Raw genomic sequence first — 11,542 nt, forward strand, 5'->3', positions numbered from 1 at the left:
AGAGCCAGGGGCTCAGGGGCAACACGAGCCTGCCCACTCTGCGATATGTGTGCACACTAGGTCCGTGTAGAAGAGCAGGTCTCCAGTCGTCCTGGTTTACCCTTGCCACTGGATAAAGGCCTAGCTCTGTCAAGCCTGTGTGGTGGCTGATGTGCAACAGTCAACACATGTTAAAAAAATCCACGCACAGGCATCTTCCACCCCTGGAGTTCAGGACTGGAATATTGGGTCCTCCATTGAAACAGAACTCATCTCTTTTGGTGTGGAAGCAAGTCATTCTCGTTCAAGGGACCGCCTATGATGGATGATAATTGCAATAAGACGTCTTTACTCATACTCAAATCCTCTTGTAATAATGCTTCCTTGTATACGGCGTGTTTATTAGAGCTTTGGGAAGGTCTGGCACTGGGAGCTGACCATTACCTGCCCTTTGTGTAGCAAAGGCAAGTCTATGTGGACAGCAGGGCAGTGCTAACTTCATTTGGAAAAATTAATAATAATGAAAACATAGAAATCTGCAATGCAGGAGGAGGCCATTTCGACCCATCATGGCCACACTGGCCGACAAAGAGCCATATGGCCCTCGGTCAGCAGCCCTGAAGGTTACATATAAACCCATGAACAATGGCAGAAAGGTATATAGAGCATCCGGCCCAACCAGTCCGCCCCTCACACCGCAACATTCTACACTCCACCCCAACCGGAGCCATGCGATCTCCTGGGAGAGTCAAAAAAAAGATAAAAACCCAGGCCATATGAAAATGTAATTCTTTTTAAACTGTTCAATATGAAGACTGAGAATGAAAATTGGCCCGACAGACTACAACTAATTGGGCGTGGGACTGTCCCAGTGGACTGGAATATATTTCAACATTGACAATTCAACGAAATGACTAACATAAAAACGCACTTCAGTATAAAAGATTAAGCCTATAACCAGATGGTGATCTATTTATTTAACATAGCACAAGTTAATATTTAGTTTGTGAATGTTGTCAGCCCATGTCAACTATCACTGGACTGTCTAGTCCTGTATCCTTGAATTGAGTCCAGACAGAAGAATGTTTTGGGGATAATAAATTCTCCAATTTTTTTTTAATCAATCACCTATTCTTTTCTGAGATTGGTAATTTCAGCACAGACCAAGGATTGAATACCAATCCTTCTTTATATCATTAGCAGTGCACCTATCATTTTTTGTTCTAAAAGCTAAATATATTGGTCTTGGGAGGAGTGCAGCGTAGGTTTAAAAGAATGTTACCCGGACTCCAAGGGTTAAATTACAAGAAGAGATGACACAAACTCGGGTTGTATTCCCGCTAAGTTAGAAGGCCAAGGAGTGATTTGATCGATGTTTTCAAGTATTAAAAGGGAACAGAAAGGGTAGATAGAGAAACTATTTCTGCTGGTTGGGGATTCTAGGACTAGGGGGGCAGAGTCTAAAAATTAGAGCCAGGCCTTTCATGAGTGAAATTAGGAAACACTTCTACACACAACAGAAGTCTGGAACTCTCCTCTACAAATGGCAGTTGATGCTAGGTCTATTGTTAATTTTAAATCTGGGATTGATAAATTTTTGTCAACCAAAAGGTATTAAGGGATATGGGGCAACGGCAGGTATATGGAGTTAGGTCTCAGGTCAGCCATGATCTCATTGACTAGCGGAACAGGCTCGAGGGGCTAAATGGCCAAACTCTTGTTCCTATAAAACAAATAATCAGTAACCAATAATTGCCATAGTAGACTGTAGCTACAATGTAGTTCGGGACCCAATATATTAGGTCCTTCATTGAAACACGTGTGAACTCATCCCTTTTTGGCGTGGAAGTCATCCTCGATACGAGGGACTGCCCGTGATGATGATGATGATGTAATTAACTTTAAAATGCACTTGAACTTGGGTGAATACACTATGCTTCCATATTTCCAGATTATTTAATTCATTCTCAAATGGAACTTCGATAATATCCACAAGAGTTGAAACAAATTGAAACTCATACTAAAGGATAAGCCTTTGAACATCATTGAGGCCTTTTTGTAAGGTTGGACTTTGTTACCACAAGTAAGAAGCTGGACACATTGCTGTTACATGGGAACTGACCTTTTTTAAAAAAAATAAACTCGTCAGCTGCCAATGCTCAAGGGTGACTTGAATTCCAATGGAGAATTTATCGGCCATAAAATAAACTACTTAAGGAAAGGCAGTCAGAAGAAAAGTTCCAAGAGCAAATAGGGACCAAAGTGTGGCTCCAAATCACTAATAAGATCAGTTATGTCAGTCACAGCTCAAGTAAACTGGTGATTGTAAAGCATGCTACCGTGCATCACCCAGTATATTGCACTCCCAGTCACATTCCTGTTACCATATATAGTGCACACCAATAAGTAGATGCAGGCAGCTACACTGCACACGGTTCACACATACACAATACCTGCAGTTTGGTTTTGCGGAATGACGACATGTTGGATGGTGCTGTTTGATAAATACAATATATACTAAATAATGACAGAGCAATTCACACAAAGCAAATACTATATATATATTTTTTTTAAGATATTGCACCATTAAGGTTATTAATAATTGTCTGAATTTTGCATTCCCGAACTTTATAGTGTTGGTCTCTCTGAACTGCATCATTGAAATACAACGGCGGATTTTTATTTTTAAATTGTTGCCTCCTCATGCACAATATTTTGGAATATTGTCACTAGTGCTTAAATTGCCAGATCTAGATTCACACGCTTCTATATTTGGATTAGGAATATAGATTTGCTCCATTCTGATTTCTCCCATGAAATCTGTGTTTGTAGTAGAAGTATTTTCTTTAAAAAATTCCGTTCATTTTGTATTAAAAACTGCACTTGGTGTTTTTATAAACTGAAAAAAAAAGGATATTCAAATTATTTCCTCCCACCAGAGCTATAATAAAAACTAACCCCACCCTGACCCAGTTTGTGCACTGCACAATTTTCCAGTGGCGCAGTATACCATCGCATTCACTGCAAAGTTCGAATCTAGCTTCCAATTAATTAACCCTTTGCATATCATAGAGCCATCACTCAAGACTACATTCTTACATAAGGGCGCACAAGACAATTAGAACCTTTTTTCAAACTTTGTCCCACATCATATTATTTAAAATAGGAGTTAAGAATTACAAGGTGCCAAATTCTGACACAGAAAACTACGTAATAGTCTGTGCACTATTTGATTTTCAGATTAGCTTTTATGTTTAAACATTATACATTTGACAAAACAAAACATCGACAGTACCATGATGCACAGCTTTAATTTGCTTTTTTGCAATCATCTAGTGACATTCTTGATGCAATACCATTTGGACTTTTCTCCATTATACAATCTTTAACCGTCACCCGGACTATAAAATATTCCCCACCCTACATATTTGAGATAACATACATTTAAGATTATGCGCAGGCAGCATTGACCCAACTCCAGAAAGCAATGTACTCTATTTAAAAAGAGCATGCAGATTTATTTCATGTGCTCCATGTTCATTAATTAAAGCAAAGCAAATTCTTTTGAAGGTTTGATGGCAGAAAACATACTTGTGGGACATTCTTATTTTCTACACTCTACCAAACCTAATCAGAGTGGTACATCTATCTATGATTCTTACAGAATGAGCCAATGTTACACATAAGTGGTCCATGGTCTCGTAGGGTTGCTTTACCACAAATAGATTCATAATATTCGTAACTGATCACTCTGTGGAATTTTTAACTAGTTAAGTTAAACAGCTACCTCTACAAATTGATGACAATTCACTTAATAATAAAAATCCAGGAGAACAGAATAAATGTTGACATAATAATTTAAAGCACATTTAAAATATTGTCTGAATTACTGGAAGGGGAACCTTAACTGAATAGAAATGGTTTCACCTCACACATGAAACCACAGAAGACCAGGAAAACAATAAATAAACACTTGTGTTCAAACTCAAGTTAACTTCAGTTGAATGTTTTATTTAACAGAAACAGGGGGAAAAAATCACCTATTAACACAACTCTTGAACGTTATTTTACACAGTAATTCATTCTCTGCAGCCCCACCCAGCCTTTTGCACTTAATTTTTAAGAAGGACAGTAAAGCGGTTTTCCTTCTTTATTACACTTCGATCTGCTAACAGAACTGGCTTCTGTATGGAATTTGCAAAGAAATCCAATTACATTGAGAAATATTAAGAACCATCATGTTCTGCAACAGTTGCTCGAAATGCCCTGACATCTGTTACTACAGAATAATAATGAACCAGGGTCTTCGAATCGACCTAATGGCAATTACTGTACTGTGGAATAATAATTAACCACGTTTTCGAATCCTGGTTTTCTGCATTATGGTATTTTTTCAATAAACTATTGCTGGATTATCTCCCCCTACACCCCCAAAAAAAATATCATCTCACTTGTTATTGAAAATTCATTCATATCGTCGACAAATGCCAGTATTGTCAATACCTTTGAGCTGGCTATTTCTGTACAGCGTTTTCTTTTTTTTCCCTTTCTTCCCCCCCCCAGGTAATTATTTATTAATTCCTGTCAAGTTCTGTACTCCCCATTCACTCAACCTGCCCTCATTTCTCAACCTATTTTTTTGAGAGGACATATTTTTAAAATTCAGGTTTTTCCCCGAGGGGGTAAAATTCAACGCCGAATTATGAACTAATGCACACACCCCAGCCACCTTCTGGGCTGTTTCCCCTCAAAATTAATATGTATATTATATTTCTCTCTAGTTTCTATTTCCCCTGACCTTCCTGCGGTCACAGTCTCCCCCGCAGCCATTTTAAGGCTCATTGTGGTTGAAAACACCAAAAATAAACCAGAGAAAAGCCAAATCTGACAAGATATTGTATTTTTTTTTTAAAAAGTGTTATACAAGTGTCTGCAAGCGCACAGATATAAAATTAAAATGCACACCACGAGGAAATATAAAAATGTTACCTTCTTTTTTTTTTAAACTCAAAAATAATGAGCTATACTGTAAAATAATTACAGTTCAAATGCAGACATGAAAATTCCTCCGCTCTCCTCAGACGGGCGTCGACGCCTGACAACAAAATTCGATCTGAACTGAAACCCTTTTCACGACACCAAAAAGATCATATATGTGTTTTTTTTATATATTTTACCTCACAGTTTCTTCAATATGATTTTTTTTAACAAAAAATAACCCACCCGGTAAAAAAAAAATTTAAACTGAGGTAAAAAAAAATGTTTCCCTCTTTTGAATGAAAACCGCGGCCTCGCAATGGTATTTTATTTTTGATGATATTTAACTTGTCCAAGCTGAGATATTATTCCCAAATCAATATTTACCGTGCTGTCCTGTTGCGCGTTGTTGGCGGCTCAGTGCTCGCTGCAGACTCCGGCGCCCTGGGCTCGATCCGGCCTTTTTTACCGACCGCGGTAGTGATGTCACCAGTTCTGCAGCAAGGAAACGAATGGATCCGAGCGGCTTCGGCAAGTTCCGCCGCTCGGGGCTGGGTCACACCGTGCTTCGGCAAGTTCCGCCGCTCGGGGCTGGGTCACACCGTGCTTCGGCAAGTTCCGCCGCTCGGGGCTGGGTCACACCGTGCTTCGGCAAGTTCCGCCGCTCGGGGCTGGGTCACACCGTGCTTCGGCAAGTTCCGCCGCTCGGGGCTGGGTCACACCGTGCTTCGGCAAGTTCCGCCGCTCGGGGCTGGGTCACACCGTGCTTCGGCAAGTTCCGCCGCTCGGGGCTGGGTCACACCGTGCTTCGGCAAGTTCCGCCGCTCGGGGCTGGGTCACACCGTGCTTCGGCAAGTTCCGCCGCTCGGGGCTGGGTCACACTGGCTTCGGCAAGTGGTGGCATTAGCGGTTATGGTCAACACCTTTACCGAGGTGTACGAGAACATGGGCCTTACACTAAACATCCGTAAGACAAAGGTGCTCCACCAACTTGCCCCCGCCACACAGCACTGCCCCCACCCCCCCCCCCCCGCCCCGGTTATCAAAATCCACGGTACCGCCTTGGACAACGTGGACCATTTTCCATACCTCGGGAGCCTACTAGCAGCAAGGGCAGACATCGATGACAAGGTCCAACACCGCCTCCAGTGTGCCAGCGCAGCCTTCGGTCACCTGAGGAAGAGAGTGAAGACCAGGACCTCAAACCCGGCACCAAGCTCATGTTCTACAGAGCAGTGGTGATACCCGCTCTCCTATATGGCTCAGAGACGTGAACTATGTACAGCAGGCACCTCAAAACACTGGAGAAAGTACCATCAACGCTGTCTCCGCAAGATCCTGCAAATCCACTGGCAGGATAGACGCACCAACGTCCTTGTTCTCGTTCAGGCCGACATCCCCAACATCGAAACACTGACCACGCTCGATCAGCTCCGCTGGGCGGGCCATATCGTCTGCATGCCTTGACACGAGACTCCCAAAACAAGCGCTCTAGTCGGAGCTCCGACACGGCAAACGAGCCCCAGGTGGGCAGAGGAAACCCTTAAAGGACACCCTCAAAGCCTCCTTAAAAAAATTTAACATCCCCACCGACACCTGGGAATCTCTGGCCCATGACTGCCCAAAGTGGAGGAAAAGCATCCGGGAAGATGCTGAACACCTCGTCTCTTCATCAAGAGTAAGCTGAAGCCAAGCGTAGACAGCGGAAGGAGCGGGCGGCAACCCAGGCCCCCCCCCCCACCCACCCGTTCCTTCAACCACCATCTGCCCCGCCTGTGACAAGAGACTGTAGATCCCGCATTGGACTCTTCAGTCACCTGAGAACTCATTTTTAGTGTGGAAGCAAGTCTTCTTCGACTCCGAGGGACTGCCTATGATGATGATGGTGATGATGGACTAGTAACCCAGAGGCTTGGACTAATGATTCCAGGGCCACGAGTTCAAATCCCACCACAGCAGCTGGAGAATTTAAATTCAGTTAATTAAATAAATCTGGAATTTGAAAAAAGCTAGTGTCAGTAACGGTGACCATGAAACTATCAGATTGTTGTTTTTAAAAAAAATCTGGTTCACTAATGTACTCCAGGGAAGGAAATCTGCTGTCCTTACCTGGTCTGGCCGATATGTGACTCCAGACCCAATGTGGTTGACTCTTAACTGCCCTCTGAAATGGCCTAGCGAGACGCTCAGTTGTCAAGGGAGGTGGCTCACCACCACCTTCTCGAGGGCAATTGGGGATGGGCAATAAATGCTGGCTTTGCCAGCAGTGCCCACATCCCGCAGATTAAATTTTTTTACGTTCCATTGCTTGGGCGCGACACAGGCTTCAGTAAGTTCCGGCGCTCAGACCCGAGCAGGCAGACCCGCCCTGAGCTGTTTTGGAAAATTCCATCCATCTCCTGGGAAGCCACTTTGACAGCCCCACCAAAGGACACGCCTTTTGTTCATAGTAATTGCTCTTCAAAGTAATTCATTTTATGTGAACCCTTTTGACACTTTGTTTTTATTTGTTCAAGGAATGTGGAGGACACTGGCAAGGCCATATATATTGCCTATCCCCTAGTTACCCTGAGAACGTGGTGGTGAACCTTCTCCTTAAACTCTTGCAGGCCTTGATGTGATTTGGTAGTAAAATCTAGGTTATTGACCCAGTGACAACATGGAAAAGGTGATATATATTTTAAAAACTTGCGTTTCTGTAGCGCCTTTCACAACCTCATGACGTCCCCAAAGCGCTTTACAGCCAATGAAGTACTTTTTGAAGTGTGGTCACTGTTGAAATGTAGGAAATACAGCAGCCAATTGCGCACTGCAAGCTCCCACAAACAGCAACATGATAATGACCAGATAATTCTGTTTTTTTGTGATGTTGGTTGAGGGATAAATAGTGGCCAGGACACCAGGGAGATCAGCACAGATCAGGGATCAAACATGGATCCCTGCCTTGCTACCTTTCCTCCTTTAAGACGCTCCTTAAAATCTACCTCTTTGACCAAACTCTTGGTCACATGTCCAAATAGCTCCTTACATAACATAAGAAACAGGAGCAGGAGTAGGCCATTTGGCCCCTTGGGATGTTTTACTACATTAAAGGCGCTATATAAATGCAACAAAATAGAGGAAATGCTGGAAATACTCAGCAGGTCAGACAGCGTCTGTGGAGAGAGAAACAGAGTTAATGTTTCACTCAGCTGAAACGTTAACTGTTTATCTCTCCACACATGCTCCATGACCTGCTGAGTGTTTCCAGCATTTTCTCTCCTTATTTCAGATTTCTAGCATCCGCAGTATTTTGCACTTTATATAAATGCAAGTTATCGAATGGCCTGTTTCTCTGCTGTAAAATTCCACATACTTCTGCATCGCTAGGTTTGGATAGCTTGGCCTGCCAGCAACAGACTGCTCGCCTGACCAGAGCAAGGAGAGCCTGCTGAAACAAACCCAGGTCGTGATGCAGCATTCTGAACTGATGTGGCGTGACGTGATCCAGGTTGTAGATTCACCGCCCCTACTCAGCACTAATTCCCAATTCCTCAAGGAGGGGAGGAATGCATTTAAAACCTCTCTTGGCAGAGAGAGGTGAAAGAGCAAGTTACTTAACCTGCTCAGGACTAATGCAGGATATGTGAAAGTCAGAGGGAAGGGAAAGGAAAGATTGCAGCATATTTTCATTTCTAAAAAAAATACCCAGCACAGCTCCAGTTTGCCTATTCTGAGCACGTTGTAAGTTGTGCCGTGCTAATTTGACACCATTTTGATTGAAGATGGACAATCGCACAAGCAGAAACTGGTGTGTACACGGTTTGTTCAAATCCGTGAAAGGGGAAAGTGATTGAGAAATTCTTAATGCAAACCGACAGCCCCCTGGGAGTGTGGAAAGGAAGTGAGTAAGGACCCCAATAACAGACATTAATATTCGTTCTTCAAAGCAGTCATGTAGCCGAGTAAGAAACCGACTCTTGCATAGGGGAAAAAAGCAATCAAAATGTCATTTTCTTCTGTGACTCAGAAATGTGCAGGTCCCTACCAAAACTGCACAGAGAATGTGATCCCCTCGGTCACAATAACTCTTTCCCAGCTCCAGTATCAAAAGCAAGTGCTGAGTTAATCCTGAACTACTGCCAATTGAGCAATAAAACACAAACTGCAGTTCCCAAAGAGCGTTGGTTGAGCAGCGATTTGGCGCAGTGTGCAGAGTCCACGGGGGAGGGAGATTATGTTCAGGAGCAAATCCTTCAAACACTGCGTACAATCGGCTGGCCTTAAAGGGGAAATGCACTTGACTGATCGATCACTTACGTTCAGCAGTGTCTTATCGGGTGTCTCTTGTTACCGATCTGCCTTTCTACTGTTAAAGGCAGCTTGGAGTAACTGCTTAAGGTGACAAGCGATTGAAAGTAATTTTCATGTTGGAGTTTAGTAAAAAAAAAACAACCCTTTCTCGTTCCTCCTCCGAAGCAGTGATGACACAGCATCTTGTTCAAATGACCATCCTTCCGGTGTCCTGGACAGTGAGTGTTTTTTTTAATTCATTCCTGGGATGTGGGCATTGCTGGCAAGGCCAGCATTTATTGCCCATCCCTAATTGCCCTCGAGAAGGTAGTGGTGAGCCGCCTTGTTGAACCGCTGCACTCCGTTTGGTGAAGATACTCCCACAGTGAGTTTGTTGCAGCAGTTTGGTGCAATGGAGGCTATTTCAGAGGACATTTAAGAGTCAACCACATTGCTGTGGGTCTGGAGTCACATATAGGCCAGACCGAGTAATTGTGGCAGATTTCCTTCCCTAAAGACCATTAATGAACCAGGTGGGTTTTTATGACAACCCATCTACAAGATGCACATCAGCGAAGTGCCAAGGCTTCTTCGGCAGCACCTCCCAAACCCACGACCTCTACCACCTAGCAGGACAAGGACAGCAGGCATATGGGAACATCATTGCCTCCACGTTCCCCTCCAAGTCACATACCATCCTGACTTGGAAGTATATCGTGTTCGCTCATCATCGCTGGGTCAAAATCCTGGAACTCCCTCCCTAACAGCACTGTGGGAGCACCTTCACCACACGGACTGCAGCGGTTCAAGGCGGCAGCTCACCACCACCTTCTCAAGGGGCAATTAGGAATGGGCAATAAATGCCGGCCTTGCCAGCGACGGCCACATCCCATGAATGAAGATTTTCAAAATGTGTTAGTTCCCATAGTGTTTGCAGGTATTTTAAGTGTGTATGTTGGGGGGGGGGGGGGGTGGTGAAGAGAAAGAGGGGATAGGATGGGATGGGCTTTATCTCATCATCCTATGAAGCGCCTTGGGACATTTAACTATGTTAAAGGTGCTATATAAATGTAAATTGTTCATCCAACATCCCAAATTATACAGGTGCCGATCTGAAATGCACTGTCTGACAGGGCGGTGGAAGCAGATACAATAGTAACTTTCAAAAGGGAGTTAGATAAATACTTGAAAAGAAGAACTTTGCAGGGCTATAGGGAAAAAACAGGGGGGAATGGGACTAATTGGATAGCTCTTTCAAAGAACCGCCACAGACACGATGGGCCGAATGGCCGCCTCCTGTACTGCATGATTCAATGCTCATTTCTGTGGCACATGCAAATTTTGATATTGATCTACTTGTAGAATACAGATCTAAAAAAGACAAAATCCACTCTGCATACATAGAGCCACTGAATACACTTAGAATAACATTAGAGAGGGTACAGAGAAGATTTACAAGGATGTTGCCTGGACTGGAAAATTTTAACTATGTAAGAAAGACTTGCATTTATATAGTGCCTTTCATGACCACCGGACATCCCAAAGTGCTTTACAGCCACTTAAGTACTTTTGAAGTGTAGTTCCTGTTGCAATGTAGGAAGGATTGGATAGGCTGGGGTTGTTTTCTTTGGAACAGGAGGCTGAGGGGAAGCTTTATTGAGGTGTATGAAATTATGAGGGGCTTAGATAGAGTGGGTAGGGTAGACCTATTTCCCTTAGCAGAGGGGCCATCAACCAGGGGGCATAGATTTAAAGTAATTGGTAGGAGGGTTAGAGGGGATTAGAGGTGAAATATTTTCACCCAGAGGGTGGTGGGGATCTGGAACTCACTGTCTGAAAGGGTGGTAAAGGCAGAAACCCTCATCACATTTAAAAAGCACCTGGATATGCACTTGAAGTGCTGTAACCTACAAGGCTACTGACCAAGAGCTGGAAAGTGGGATTAGGCTGGATAGCTCTTTGTCGGCCGGCGCAGACACAATGGGCCGAAATGGCCTCCTTCCATGCTGTAAATTTCTATGATTCTATGAATCGCCTTTAACAGAAATCAGTGGCAACAGTGAACATGTATGTTGCTCCAGTCACTTCAATCTCAAGCTATAGTAGATGGTCTCCTCTGTTGCAACCTACTGCTTCCATTTTGAAAGGCTCTTCATTTAATTGGGTTGCAATTTGCTGAGTTGAGAATAGTTTTAGCTATTAATCATTTTGTGAAAGTGATTTTGCTAAAGCTATGTGCTCCTTGCTACCAGAGTTATTGGCTCGTAAGATCATGTCAAGTTGACAAGAGCTCAGTGAGGAGTTGCCAATATGC

General features: G+C 43.5%; 1 protein-coding gene across 7 annotated transcripts in view; it reads right to left on the bottom strand.

Annotated features, from left to right (window-relative positions):
• Nucleotides 1-5,446, bottom strand: part of sptan1 (spectrin alpha, non-erythrocytic 1) — a 132,505-nt gene extending 127,059 nt beyond the window's left edge. For 6 of the 7 annotated variants that reach the window (XM_070863691.1, XM_070863693.1, XM_070863689.1 and 3 more), the window contains exons 1-2: nucleotides 5,344-5,437; nucleotides 2,433-2,473 (exon numbers count right to left, since the gene is read on the bottom strand). In XM_070863691.1, coding sequence (XP_070719792.1) covers nucleotides 2,433-2,462 — 30 coding nt within the window. In that variant the 5' untranslated portion in view covers nucleotides 2,463-2,473; nucleotides 5,344-5,437. Of the gene's footprint in view, nucleotides 1-2,432; nucleotides 2,474-5,343 lie in introns of all 7 variants that reach the window. The other variant, XM_070863690.1, reaches the window with a different exon arrangement.
• Nucleotides 5,447-11,542: the final 6,096 nt, after the last annotated feature.

Source organism: Pristiophorus japonicus, chromosome 20 (genome assembly GCF_044704955.1).
Source record: "Pristiophorus japonicus isolate sPriJap1 chromosome 20, sPriJap1.hap1, whole genome shotgun sequence".
In the NCBI taxonomy this organism is placed as follows: Eukaryota; Metazoa; Chordata; class Chondrichthyes; family Pristiophoridae; genus Pristiophorus; species Pristiophorus japonicus.